Source organism: Chrysemys picta, chromosome 24, assembly GCF_011386835.1.
Source record: "Chrysemys picta bellii isolate R12L10 chromosome 24, ASM1138683v2, whole genome shotgun sequence".
Lineage (NCBI taxonomy): Eukaryota > Metazoa > Chordata > Testudines > Emydidae > Chrysemys > Chrysemys picta.
The window spans coordinates 4,143,653-4,158,515 of record NC_088814.1 but is presented as its reverse complement, the minus strand read 5'-3'; the positions used below and the strand labels follow the sequence as shown (position 1 = coordinate 4,158,515).

The following is a 14,863-nucleotide window of genomic DNA, read 5'->3' as shown; positions in this document are numbered from 1 at the left end:
GCTACTCCAATCTTGTCCCCGCCACAGCTGTGCCACTGCACTCTAGTTCTGGCCTCCTGTTCTCCCTGCCCTGGGATTCCCCTGTCTCATAGGCATTTCTACGTGCCCAACGCTAAACTGTGACAGCCCCTGCTATTCTAGTCCTGTTCCCCATATAGATCTGCTAACGTCCCCTAACTCTGACCTGCAGCACCTCCAACTATCCAGGCCTGGGCCCCCCATATGCCTGTCATCCTGCTATTTCAGCTGTCTTCACCACCATCCCCTTTACCTTGTAACTGGGCACAACGGAGGGCTGTAGAATTTGCAAGCAGCAGAAAAGCGAAGGAAATAAAATCTGTAACTCAAAACAATTACCAGTGTCCCTGTAAATGGCAGGAGAAAACCACTCCTGACTTGAATGGTCTGCTATATTTCCCAGAGAGCCGTCTGTAGCTCTGCAAGACGTGGAGAGGAACACGGCAGAAACTCGATTAAAATCAGCTAATGCAGTTTTTCGTGCTTCAGCAAAACTCCAGCGAAATGGTCTCACGTCCTATAAAAAAACCTCCCCCAAAACCGAACAAAACCACCCTCATCATTATGTGACACCCTCCCATAGCCCTTTCCTTGTGAACGAGATTAGCCCTTCATTCCTCGCCAGTGCCTGCCACCCAGCAGCTCAAAGTGATTTGTGAGCGTGATCAAAGGCTCGCAGCATCCTCCTCTTCATCTTACAGGTGCGGAAACTGAGGAACAGAGCAGGCAAATGACTTGCCCACAGTAGGTCAGTGACACAGCCCAGGTTTGAGTTCTAACCATCCTAAAGCATAGTCTCTCTCTGTTCCGGTAACCCACTCACCTCTGCTCTTGATCCTGTTGAAGTTAATGGAAAGACACGGGGTAGTTGGAAACATGGTGATCTTACTGGTTTTATTACAGTAGCCCCAGTGGCTTCTACCAAGATCAGGGCTCCACATACTGGAAGGCAGCCCCTGCCCTGAAGAGCTTACAAATAGACAAGACAGACAAAGGGTGGTAGGGGAAACTGAGGCATGGAGCAGTGGCATGACCTGCCCAAGATCACACAGGAGAGGCATTGGCAGAATTGGGACTAGAATCCAGGTGTCCTGCCTCTAAGCCACTGGAGCACACTGCTGATCTTGCCCTGCTTTTGCTAGCAACCAGGTTGTCTCACAGCCTAGCACAGAGCAAGAGAAATGTACAGCTGCTTCTATCTAACCCCAGCACCATCACACAATAGCAAATGAAAAGCAACGTAATTAAAATATCCTAATGCAACATGTGGGTAACCTGTGGAACTCCCTGCTGCAGGATATTGGTGAGGTAAACAGTTGAGCAGGAGGAGTGGACGTTAATGTGAATGAGAATCACATCGGAGCAACACTAGCAAGGAGTACAGCAACAAGGGATATAAGCTCTTGGTGGATGAGATGGCTATCAGGTTGGGGAGGGAAGAATTCTCCTAGTGTGGGAGATGCTGAGGAGTTCTGAATATGACCATCACCGGAGTAATCTTAGCACAATGGGGAACACTGTACAATTGTGGGACAAAAAATATGGCTTCCTCTGGAGCATCTGGTTGCCTTTGTCAGAGACCAGACTAGATGGACTATTAGTCTGCCAGGTAATGCTTGGGATCCTAAGCCTTAAAATAACCTCCACACAGGGAGCCTGTTTTAGGGGCAAGCGAGCAGGACGGTTAGCTTGGGTGCCAACTTCCAGGGAGGTGGCACACCGCTGTGCCTTTTGTAGGGGGCGTTTTTTTGCTCTTCTGATTGGCTGCCCGTTGTGGGGGGGTTGTTTTTGGCTCAGCCACTCCAGGCATAGGGGTGTGCGCCAAAAACATTTTCCACCCTGGCAAGCAAAATGCCTAGGGCTGGCCCTACTGCATATGCGCACACACACACACACACACACACACACACGGCTAGGTCATCAGTGAGTGTCTATCCGCGTAGGCCACCCCATTTGCTCTGAGGGTCAGATCTCCAGCTGGCATGAATCAAGGTAGCCCCAGTGCACTCATCACCAACTTACGTCAGCTCAGTATCTGGCCCTCAACACGCACCAGCAGATCACCCCAGCGTTCTGCAGCAGAGAGACGGGGAAAGCCGCTGCCTCAAAGGTGCCAACATTTGCTCAGTAACTGCACAAAGAAGCTTGCCGGGTGGATTTACCCAGAGTAACTGGAAGCAGAATCCTCCTCCCACTCACCCTCTCAGTTGGGAGACACCCTGGATTCCCCAGGCTGGATTCAGCCATTGATCCAGGACTCCATGATCTGGTGGATGGTTTTCATCTTGACAGTGAGCCAAGAGCTAATCTGCTTGTACCAGCATAAATCCAGAGTAACCCCCGCTAGCCTTAAATGCAGATTTATGCCAATGTAAACTGGGATCCCAGCCAGCCTGACCATTCCTTTAAGAGGCAGCATTGTCAACAAGGTAGGGGGTAGAAATGGCTTCCCTCTCTCTTTGGGTGGGGGTGGGGCAAGCTTCATGCATCTCCATCGCCAAAATCACTGGGCTTTGGTCTTTCACACACCACAGCACCCAGGGGACACTGTGTTCCGAGCAAGGCCGTGGAGGCGGGCGGAAGAATCCAGAGGTGACCCTGCTCCAAAGAGCTCATTTTACCCCCCGGGATGTTCGACTGCGTAAGCAGGAGGAGGGAGAAGGGACCAAATGAGTCCTTATCGCCCCCGCTCTGCTGCCCTCATCCTTTCCAATGTGTTCCCAATAAAACTGGGAAAAAATATAAACAGCCAACATGGGGATGGGAGCTGGCAGCGGCTACGCTGAGTTCTCAGCCATCCTCATGACCTCATCTCTGAATCATTATTATGTCCCAATCCGTCACCTTGCTTTGGTTACAGCAGGAATTAAAGAGGAGAACTTTTGGATGCACAAATAAGCAGGGGGTGAAAAAAAGGATGCGGGGGGCAGGGATGTTAAACGAGATCATAAAGCGAGGTCCTTTAAGGAGACAAGCTGCAGCTAGTAAATTTCTGCCTTATTTTGCACTGGGCTCACTGCTTTGGAAGGGGGATTATCAAGATCAGAGGCATTTTCCCCCCTGTTGCTTCTCTCTGTCTGATCAAAGAGAAGAAAGGATTGTTCTTATGCTTAAAGCTCAGGATGGGGGAAGAAGGGTTTGGTCAGGACTTGTGGGTTCTATTCCCAGCTCTGCCACTAACTCACTAGGTGGCCTTGGGCAAGTCACTTCCACTTTGTGCCTCAGTTTCTCCCCTGTTTACAATGGGAGATAACTCAGCCCCAGACTATGCTGCAAAGCTAATTAACATTTGTCATTTAAGGGGCTTGGATGGAAGATGCTAATTTGAAAAGAAGGGAAAAACTACAATTTTTCCATGGCTTCCCAGGAGTTTTTGTTGCCACTACATGGACCAGAGCCACCTGGAACTTTGCAGAGCTAGAACTCAGATCCTTCTGCTCCAAAAGCCCAAGCCTGAGCTAAAGGAGAATCTCTGCTAGCAGTACAGGGCATATGACACACAGCTGGACAGTTTCTACTCTGTCCAACAGAGGGAAGTAGGGACATACACTGAGCTGGTACTGTGGGCAGAACTTCATTTTGCGGGTGGAGTTTGGAAGAGTGCCTCTACATTTTCACTTCTAATTTGAACCTTTGGCACAGCTGGAGCCAAAACACCATGAGACTGTGCCCCCTGTCCCGAACTCCCTCCCTGGGGCAGCTTTCTGCAGGCCAACCAGGCCCTCTCTGCTGGGGACAATGCCAAGCCTGGCATGTTTGTCCCTTCTGCCAGCTCTGTCTGTGAGAAGGCAGCTTGCAGACCCCTCTCCCATGGACTCAGGGCCTTGTCACTTCAGCTGGTTGGCCAAGATTGAAGTGAAAAACAACCCCGCAGATGGGAGTTCTTAACTCCTAGGCTGCTGGCATTTTATCAGCTGCTTAGTGAATGCTGGGCTGGGACGAGCTTTAGAATGGAGTGGGGAAAGCGGGAGGGACCTGACAGAGAGCGAGAGAGATCATTCACACACAGAGGCAGAAAATTACAAACACACGAGATTTTCAGTGCAGTTGTGTGTGCAAAAAAAGCACATTAAGGCAGCTGCATGTTCAAATAATCAATTTGCATTCTCGATTGTGATAATTGCAATTGAGATTATTGCAGATGCTTTTTGTATTATTATTATTATTATTTTGCATATGCAATTCTGCACTTAGCCCTTGAAAGAGCAGACCCCTGGTGTGTGAGAGTAGACAGGGAGAGTGTGTGCACGCGCTCTCGCCTCTTTCTCCTGCAAGTAGAAAGCCACCCCCCTGGCCATTTAGTTCTGAGCATTGCTGAAGTGTTCAGCTGCAACCAGGAACCTTGGGTTCTTTCCAGAAAGACAGAAACAGGATGGACGGGAGTGGGAGAGACACAGTACGGGCACGGGGGAAGACAGACACACCAAAGCAATAGACATACAGCAGGAGAGATGGAGAGAGGAAAAAAAACAAAAACAAACCCAGAAGGTGGGAGAGTTCAGAGGAGGAGGAAAAAAATACTTAGGAAGAGACACAGAATAAGGGTGGAAAGGGGGCCTCAGTTTCCCTGAAGGGAGCTGTAATTAGTGATCTGAGCCATGCCAAGGAGACATCCACCAGCCTGCCTGCACCCCATCTTGCAGCTGGGCACTGCATGCACCCCCACACCCTGGCAAACACCAGCCCTCCTTCAAGCCCAGCCACTACCGAGTTTGGAAGGCTGCGTATTCCAGCTGGCAGTGTCCATGCGAGGTGCTGAAAGGCTGCCAGGCCCAACCCACACTACTCTGCTCAGCTCCTGACCAGGGGCCGTGGGCAAGACTGCATGCCACAAAGAGACGCTGATGAGCTCCCCAGCCCTTGCTAATTTGTCTATGCACTCCCCAGCCCCAATTGCCTACAGACACTACGCCGCAGCCCCAACCCCCCCACGCTGAAATTCTCACCTGGGCCTTTATCTCCTCTGTTATTATGGGCATTACAGATGTGCCTATGGGCCCCAGCTGAAATTGGGTCCCTGTTGTACTGCACGTACACAGTGAGACTGTTCTGGCTTCAAAGAGCTTATGGCCTGAATAGACAAAAGGTGGAACAAAGGAAGCATGATTATCCTCATTCTACAGGTGGGGAAACTGAGACCCAGAGCAATTAAGTGACTCTCAGTGGGAGCTTGCAGCAGAGACGGGAACAGACCCCAGGAGTCCTGGGTCTCAGTCTAGAACTGGGAACTGAACCTAGATCTACTATGTCTAGGCCAGTGCTTTAACCACAAGACTCTCCACCCTCTGAAAGCCTCCCAGGAAACTGCTGCCATGTTACCCAGGAGGTACCAACAACTGCAATCACATCTCCCTCCATATTCAGGCACACCCACCCCGCCCCCCCCATGGTTCCCTGTTCATTTTCAAATGCAGCTCAAAAGTTACCCTCTCCTTTTTAAACCCTTCCATGCTGACCCTAACGATCATGCCACAAACCTTTCTACTTCCTTCCCTACTCAAGTCCTGCCCCTCCACACCGTCCATCACCCTCTTCCGATGCAAGAGCCTTCTCCCCCGCAGCTCTTGCCTATCACAATATGTTTGCTTGCAGTACTTTATCCAGCCACTAGGCGTCTGTGTGTTGTATAGAGATTCTAACAGTGTGTGGTCCCTGGTAAACCAGAGACAAGGTTGGAACTCAAGCTGTGTATGTTTCAGTCAGTAGCTGCTTTCTTTAGTAATTGTCTCCTGTTCGGGAATATTTGTCATTCAATATATTAAGACCCTACTGACTGGAACAGCTCGTCTGCCCCCTCTCTTATCAATTCTCCCTGTCATTTCAAATGTTATCTCAAATATTGCTCCTCCTCCAGCTACCCCTTCCTCTTTATCGGTTGCTGTCTCCCTCTCTCTCTGCTGGAATTTAATTCAGTAATTGCATTACAGAATCAAATCCCATTTGTAAGTTTATTTCCTTTTATTGCTTTCTGTTCCTCCAGAGTGCCTACTCCTCGCTCCGGGCGCTTTGACAATCACCCTAACACGCAGAACCAGGGGGGGAAATAATTCCAACAAATACATAATCAGCTGCCTGTAAAGTGTCACAATAACATCCACCCATAATGACAGCAGCAATAATGAGAGTCCATCTGATTGCCTAGGAGCTCCCCTGGGGGAACTATGCACCCAGCCTGAAGAGCAATGTCGCAGGGTCCTGGCAGACTAAGGTCAGGAGCAGAGAGTTCTGAAGCTGCTCTTCGCCCCCACCCTCCAACACTTCCATCAGCTCCCGAAGGAACATCACCTCCAACTACGGACATAGCCTATTGCACTGATTGCAACCCACTCCTTGCCCCGTGTTCCCTCTGTCCCTTGCAGGGAGAAGCCCATCTCCACATGACCTCCAAGAGGAACAGAGGCTCCATGATGTAAGGTTCATATCCATCTCTGCTGCCCAAATGTCTGATCTCTTGTCAGCTCCCACCCCGAGGAGCCAGCTATAGATGGACGTCCGAGTCCTGAGATTCTGCCCCTGGTCCTCCCAGTGGAGACGGGGAGTCATAGCAACCAAGGCACTGGGGGCTGGGGATGGAGAAAAGTCCTGCCACGGACGCATCCCAAAGCCAGGGATGAGCCCAAGTGGCAGAAGGCGCATCCAGATTCCAAACCACCTGGATATTTATTCAGTCTGGGGTCAAAAGCCAGGGGGTGATTTGCAAAATCTGGATCTGGATTTTGAAGGCTGGGGTTGTTCAGCCCCCAGGTTTAGATTCAGGGCCCAAGGCTGGTCTGAGTCCCAGCTCTGTCACAGACTCCTGGCATGACCCTGGGCAGATCACTTAGCCTCTCTGTGCCTCAGCTCCCCATCTATCCAATGAGGCGGATAGGGCAAATGCACTAGAGATCGGCAGGCTCAGCACTACAGCGATGGGGGGCTGATAAGTAGGTAAGGCCCCTCTGGAACTGCTCTGCCAGGCTCTTCCTCTCCAGCTGGTTATCTCAGCGCTAGAGAACAGCCCACACCTGAACCCCAGATTCAGATTGCCCAGCCTTTAAGGGGGTCAAAACCTGAGCCCGGATTTTCCAATCCAGCCCCCTCTCGGCTCAGCGGGTGCAGCTGTTTGGATAGTCCCCCTCTGACCTTTTGGGTTTTTTTGCCTTCAGAAGCCAGTTATGGGGCACAGCTGCACCCCATGTGTCCCTCCCCCCTTGCTGGCCCCATCAGCCACGAGGAACCCAGCCCCCTGGCAGCACTTGCCTTGTAAAGCCCCCCTGGGCTGTTGAAAAAAACAAACAAACAAGCCAGTGGAAAATGTGAAGACAAATAAAAGCCTAATGCAAACTCCCTGCGCCCCATTAACCAGGCTTGTGAGAGCTCATATATATGGGCCTCCGCCTGGCACGTGCCAGCTCTGCCTTAGGGCAGAGTGTGATGCCTGGGCATGCTTGGCAGACCCCCCCCCCCCCCGCCATGGGGGAGGCTGCAGGATGCCAGGGAGCGGGGGTGGAGCATGTGGGGGAGGTGAGAAGCACATTCTGATGGGGCTAGAGAGGAAAGTCAAGGTTCAGTGTTTGCATGTTAGTGCAAATGCAAGCCCATGGCATGTGTGTCTCATGTCACCTGCATCACACGTGTAGCGCGTGTCTTCCATGGAGTATGGTACACAGCACCTGCATGGGTCTCTCAAAGAGCCAAGGTCCTACAGGGCCTCTATAGGGCAGCCCCATTGAGCCTGACCCCCTATGAGCACCCAGCGCTCCCACTGATTTTACATCTCAGGATCAGGCCCCTAGAGAGGGACAGATAAGAGCTCCCAGGGGCTGAGCACAGAAGGCAGAAGAGAGCCTTTCCACACCAGGATGGGGATCGGGGCCTTTAATGCACAGACCCAGTACTGCTGGGGAGAGGGACGTTCCACGACAGGGATCAGGCCCTTGAAACACACAGGAGCTTGTGGATTTTTGTTGCTCTTTAAACACAAAGCAAAACACCCCCACACCCCCCACATTATCCTGGCCTGAAAAGGCTGCGTCAGCGCGGACTCCACCAGCAGGGAAGGAGGCTGCTGCTGCTAGCCGTGGTGTTGGCTGGCAAAACAAAATAGCCACCAACGGCTATTTGCTGAGATAATCATCTTCAGAGATGCTGATTACTCGACGGGGGAGGGGGCCAAGATGGAGGCTGATAGGGGATGGATGTGAGGAAAAGGGGGAGAGAGACAAGGATGGAGGTGGATGCATCACAGAGAAGATTCTGATCACAACCTCCCAGCTGCTCCCGGTCTGGAAAGTTTGACAGCAGCCATTCCTCCCTCCATGACTGGGGTCAGACCTGAGAGGGGGCTCAGCGGTCAAATGCAGGTCTCCTTATTTCCCCAGCTCCTGCTCCATCTCCCCATCCCCTTCACAGAGATCCCTTAACCCATTGGGAAGTAGAAGGGCTATGTGTCCATCCCACATCGGCATCAGGCAACAAGCCATCCTCTGCGACAGAGAGGGCACTGCTGGAAGGAAGTTCACCACACTGGAGTCCAACCTCAATGGAGGCAACATAGTCCAGTGCGGACAGGGTGCTGGGCTAGGAGTGAGGAGCCCTCTGTGCTAATCCCAGCCGTGCCACTGATCTAGGGGAAATCTCTGTACCTCGCTTTCCCCTCTCGTCCATTACACTGTACACTCTCTGGGGCAGAAGCAATATATATGCAGCATCTAGCACAACGATGCTCTGATCTGTGTCAGGGCCTCAGATGCAATACGGTCGGGTATTACATAGGTGCTGTTAAAATAAGGTTGTTTCCCCCCCTCTTTAGAAGAGGGTTTTGGGGATCCCCCAGAATGGGACCCACAAAAGACAAGGCACTGTCATGAGACAGCTCAGGCTGCTGCAGTCCCTGCTAGTGCAGCACCAGGAGGGAGCCGAGCCCGGAGCTGCAGCTCTATTTTTCACTGCTTTACATATTACATGCCGTGGCAGCTGAAATCTTCCAGCATGTCAGTTAAAGCCTTAAAATGAAGTGACCCGAGAGCAGAGCCCCGGCTGAAGTGTAAACATCATGACGCCATTAACATGTGCAACACATTTTCCCTATTGATTTGAATGAATTTAAATTCTGTCTCATTTCTTGGGATGCAGCGTCCACTCTAGTTCCAGCTCCACCAATACCGTGCCATCGATCCGGGCACTGTGCCGGGCTCAGAAACCTCACACACAATGAAGCCACAGAGCCCCTCCCTTCGGCGATACCCCCCATCTCCCTAACGCCACCCCCACCTGGAGCTGAGCCACCCCAGGCTTTGATCAGGGCCTCTCTCCCCAGCCCAACAGCGTCAGCCATCGGCAGGGAGACCTCGGGGGTCTTGCAGCAGTGCTGCAACTGCTGGGGGTTCAGGGGTGGATGCTCCTCCCTCTGAGCCCATATCAAACTGATGCCCGTCACTGTTTCCTGCAGGGCAGTTAGCGATTCAGTAGGGGGCGCTCTTCCCTTGGAGACAGTGGTGCTAACAGGTGCTGTGACTAGAGCAGGGGTAGGCAACATATGGCACGCGTGCCAAAGGTGGCACGCAAGCTGATTTTCAGTGGCACTCACCCTGCCTGGGTCCTGGCCACCGGTCCAGGGGGCTCTGCATTTTAATTTAATTTGAAATGAAGCTTCTTAAACATTTTAAAAACCTTATTTACTTTACATACAACAATAGTTTAGTTATATATTACAGACTTATAGAAAGAGACCTTCTAAAAACGTTAAAACATATTCCTGGCACGCGAAACCTTAAATTAGAGTGAATAAACGAAGACTCGGCACACCACTTCTGAAAGGATGCTGACCCCTGGGCTAGAGAGAACCCAACCATCTGTGGTCATTAACGAGCCCACAACTCTTTTTGCAAGGGCAGGGATATTATCCCAGGAATCCTGCTGGCCTAAATTGGCCTGAAGGGATGCTTCTTTGTCTCCTGCTCTAAATTGTACTGCAGTGCTGCTGCATGGCTGGTAAGCAGCTGCCATGTCCCACCACTGAGGTGGCTGCATTTCAGTGCTGGGTGGGTGATCCCTGTATAAAAGTAGCTGCCATGCCACTCCCCTCCACCCCAGAGGCAGTTGCTTCTCAGGGATCTCTGTATAACCAGCTGCCACGTCTCACTCCAGAGGTGGCTGCACCTCAGCACTGAGTAAGCGATCCTTGCATGAACAGCTGCCCCATCGCACCCCAGAGACGGTTGCATCTCTTGAAACGAATGAGCAATCCCTCTTTAAACAGCTGCCTCGTCTCACTCCTCAGGCGGCTGCATCTTGGCGCCGGATGAAGTGACTCAAGCATATCTAACCTCAAATATTCAAACGTCCTGACTTAATATTTGGACCCGGGGGTCTTGGGTAACTGGGGGAATTTTCCTCATTGCTGAGGGACCTGTGACCCCGTCTCAGATAACAGGGAGCTGTGGATAATTGAAGGTCAGATAATTAAGCTCACCCTAGATGCGAGAACCTTGCATTAATTTTTTATTATTTTTTGTATTAAATTAGGGATCCCTGAGGATGCAAACCTGTTGTAGCTACACCCTTCATTATCAGCAGTGCTCCCTGCTCCAGAATACTGGGGGGGGGAGGGGGGAATGCTGTATCCAGCTGTGAGCTCAGCCTGTGCCACCCTCCCCTTCTCTCTACTCCAGCTGTGCTCCTTCCTCTCTCCCCCGCTTGCTCCGAGACCATCGCTCCCGGATCCAGCCTGCCTGCAAGCTCCCCAGCTGTCCCCCTCCTCCTGCCAGGGCCTTTTCCAATTTGGCTGCCGCCCGCAGCACTTGTCCAGATTAAGAAAACGCTGCCAGCCAGCCGTTAATTTGTTAAATAAAACTGTCAATCAAGGGGCTGCAGCTGCATCGGGGCAGAACCATTCCCACAAATGCGGACGCAGGAGCAATTCCTTCTCCATCTCCCCTGGGGCCTCTCCTAAGGGGCAGCACACCAGCCAGCCCACCCCGCACCATCCGTCACTGCCCACCCCAGCCACACATGGGGCAAGTGCTTCAGACCCCAGCTGGGTCTAGGTGCATGGGGAGACCTTGTGTAGTCACCTCTCCCAACACCCCACTTTTTTCTCCATTTTCCAATGAGATTGCAAGCTCTTTGGGGCGGGGACCTGTTCTCCGCCGGGGACCTGCCGCCCCCGGCCCTCCAGCCATGAAAATGTTCCTGCATGGGGGAGCAGGCTTAGAGGGGGAAATCAGGGGTACAGCTACCCTGAGCCTTCCTCACAAATGCCAGGCCTGGGACAACCCTTGGTGCATGCCCACCTGCAGCACTCACAAAAACAGGGCACAAGCGCCCGTGTGCTCAGCACTGCCCCCTGCTGGCAATGGTGGCTGGCAGGGAGATTCCATTAGCACTGCAGCATCCGTCCTACCCCCAAGCCATGCAGGGGAGGTTGATGCTATCTGGGGGGGCAGGGCAGGGGTGAGAGGTGCTGAGGTTGCAGTGGAGGGAGGGAGGGAGAAGAATGAGACCCCGATCCCCCCCCACACACTACCCCTCCTCCGGCTGTGATCGAAAACGGGCTGGAGGGAGAGGAGTGGATCATTCCGAGTGGCCGGGCAGATTGAGAATGAAATGCTGACTCCCTAATTCCCCTCCACCCCTAGCAGCTGCAGAGCTGCATTGTAACCTAATCCGTTTCTTTCTATTAAAGCCGAAACCTCCATGGAAAGGGAGAGGGGGGACGGTCAGAGCAATGAGATGCCCCCTCCCCACACTGTGCCCACAGGGGAAAGAGAGTTAACCCTTTCTAGACAGGGCTGCTCTGAGCTGGGGGGTGAGGGCTGGACTGGAAAGCAGGGGGGCTACAGCAGTTCGGGGTGCAGGGCATCGGCAGAGCTGTGTGCGGGGAGCCCGGGGCAGAGCTAGCAAAAGCCTCCCACGTCTTTCAGCCGAACCCCAGGAGGGCCGCTGCGGAGGAGACCCTGATGCCCTGGGTAAATCCGGAGGGGCCCCTCTGGGGAGCCCAGCCTCTCCGATGATGCCCATTAAAGCTCAACGGAATGAACTGTTCAGACTAAACCAGTGCCCAACCTGCAGCAAGCACAGCTGCTGCCCCCCTGCTACCTTTACCTCGGGGCGTAGCTACCCACCCGCCTACCCGCTTCCTTCCCAGGACCGAAATAACCCACTGAGGCCAAACCGCAAGGGGAAACCACGGAGCCTTGGCCAGGCTGACGCAGCCAGTCGGGAAAGAGAACGGGACGGTCACAGAACACGTGTGTACCACGGACGTGCCCATCAGCTCAGTGCACACGCCTGTCTGGGTGTCCCCTGTGACATTTATGTGGTTCCTGTCACAGCAGGAACACGGCTGGCTCATGGCAGGTACGCCTCTTTCACCCAAACCTTTGTAGCAGGGCAGCCATTCTCTGAGCACCCCCCCTGCCCTGTCCACACACACCCCCGGCAGGCCTGTTAAGAACTGCACACATGGTTGGGCTGGTTGAGTCACTAAAACGGTTTTGAACAAGCCCCAGGGTCCCAAAATAAAGTCCATCACCACACAGCAGTCCATATTTAGCTCTGGGGTCTCCTCTCACAGCCAGAGCTCTTCTGTGCCAGTCTGTTCTCACAGCCCCTCAGCCCCGCTCTTCCTACCTGGAGCTTAGCCCTCTGGCACCGGCCTCTAGGTTCCCAAATTTCTAGGCCCCAACTCCATCTGGGTTTCCAAAGAGGAGCCCCCAGGTTCTTTGGGCTCAGGGTCTTCCCTGCAGGAGCCCTTCGTACATCCCACAGGCTCTCTTCACTTTCCGGCATGCACTCTTCCCCCACATTGCAGGCTCCTGCTGCTTGTTATAGGGCAATCTCCCCGCTCTCCCCCACGTGTGGCTCATTCTGCACTCGGCCCTGGCCCTTAAGGGACAAACAGCCCTGTTACAATCTTCACGGGGCTGGATCACACGTGTGGGTGTCGCCTGGCTCTGGTAACCTTTGCAGAGTCCCGTGGCTCTCACGGCAGCCTTGAGCGACTGGATCACACGCGTGACCTTCGGACGGAGCCACACGTGTTACCTTCGGACGGAGCCACACGTGTTGCGTGCAGCATTTACGCGGCTCTCGGCATGACCTGCAAACCAACAAGTCGCGTGCAGCTCTCACAGAGATCCCACAGTCCGACTCCTCACTGCCCTCTTCAAACCGATGGCTCACTTCTGCTTCACCTGCCGCTTATGTGGCATTTCAGAACACACATGAGCTGTGCTAAGGTCACACAAACCCACAACCACCCTCCTGCCCCCACGACACCGGGCAGCAACACCCCACGCCGACTCACCACAATCTGCGTCTCGTTGTCCGGCAGGGTGTCAATGGCCAAGCTGCCTCCTACCAAGTCCTGGCTGATGCGGGTCCCGTCGGTCTCCAGCAAACTCTCCTGAGTCTTCCGCCTCCAGCCCAGCAGCTTTGTCCCCGCTCCCCGCTTCAAAAAGCGGCCGTGGAGGCGTCCTGTGGAGCACACATGGGAAGGGGAATCAGCAGGTCGGAGGCGGAAGGAGCCAGCGAGGTAGAGAGGCTAGGTCCGGGATCAAATGCCACCTTTTACTCCAGGGCTGTAGATTCGGATCCACCCTGGTGGCCCAAAGGGACTGTCTTGTGACCAGGAGAGATGAGTTTGGTGTCTCAGGCCAGATCTTAGGGGACATCACCAAAGAACACCTGGGCCTGAGCTAACCCCCAGCATGGGGGCCAGGGACTGAATGGACTGTGGGAGATAAATGGAAGGGCTTGGACGCCGGTGATGAGACCAGTAGAGATGGGGCCCATTGGCAGGGCTTTGGGGAAAGGGGGTGGCGAACAGGGAGGCTTGCTCTGCCCTGTGAAGAAAGCAGTTTCAGCCTCCGAGGTTCTCACACCAGCCCTTTTCACCAGCTCCCCCGACTACCCTCCCAATCACCTCCCCAGGACACAGAGTGTAGGAGAACCTCTGGGAATGCTCCAGCCCCTAAGGGGAAGGCACTGGCTATTCACAGCAGCATTATACTACAGCCTACAAGCCACAGCCGAGATCAGGAGCCCGTTGCGCCAGGCGCTGCCCAGACACAGAATGAGAGACAGTCCCTGCCCCAAAGAGCTCGCAGTCTAAACAGACTACGGGTGGGGAAGGGAAACTGAGGCAAAAAGCAGGGAAAGGACATGGCCCAGGTCACCGGCAGAGCTGGGAGGAGAACCCAGGAGTCCTGACTCCAACTTCCATGCCCTAGTCACTGGGCTACAGTGATGTAACCCACAATGGACTAAGAGCCACTTGAAACTGCCAGGCACCTGACCTCACCCCAGGGACCTCCCTTCAGCCGGCCCTGCCCTCAAAAGTTTCTGTGCTACCCACTGCAGCCTGGACACCCAGCCTGGGCACTTCCTGGCATGCCAGCGCTCCGCTGCCAGCTGGCGTTCAGTCACGTGGTGAAGGAGAAGGAGACATAATGGGGTTGTCTGGGGAAGACCCACCCCTTTGAAACCATGACAAGGCCTGTGAGATCACAGAGGGAACAGGGGAGGTGAGTGGGGGAAAGGGGCCCCTAAAGGATTAGTAAACCTGCCGGAGAGCGATAGACTCCGGGAGCTCAATCTATTCAGTTTAACAAAGAGGTTACGTAGTGAGATCACAGCCTACAAGTACCTCAGGGGTGCAATGGGGGGAGACACAAATATTTGACAGGGGGCTCTTCAGTCTAGCAGAGGAAGGTCTAACCCGAGAGGATGGCTGGCAGTTGAAGCTGGAAAGAAGGGGTAGCATTTTAACCATGAGAGTAATTAACCACTGGAACAACTTGCCAAGGTTTCTCCATCATGGGGAATTTTTAAATCAAGGCAGGATGTTTTTCTAACCGGTCTG

The 14,863-nt window shown here is 53.4% G+C and overlaps 1 protein-coding gene across 1 annotated transcript in view; it reads right to left on the bottom strand.

Annotated features, from left to right (window-relative positions):
• Nucleotides 1–14,863, bottom strand: part of PLXDC1 (plexin domain containing 1) — a 54,104-nt gene that overhangs the window by 30,633 nt on the left and 8,608 nt on the right. Inside the window, exon 2 of the mRNA XM_005301832.5 lies at nt 13,307–13,476. Coding sequence (XP_005301889.1) covers nt 13,307–13,476 — 170 coding nt within the window. The remainder of the gene's footprint in view (nt 1–13,306; nt 13,477–14,863) is intronic.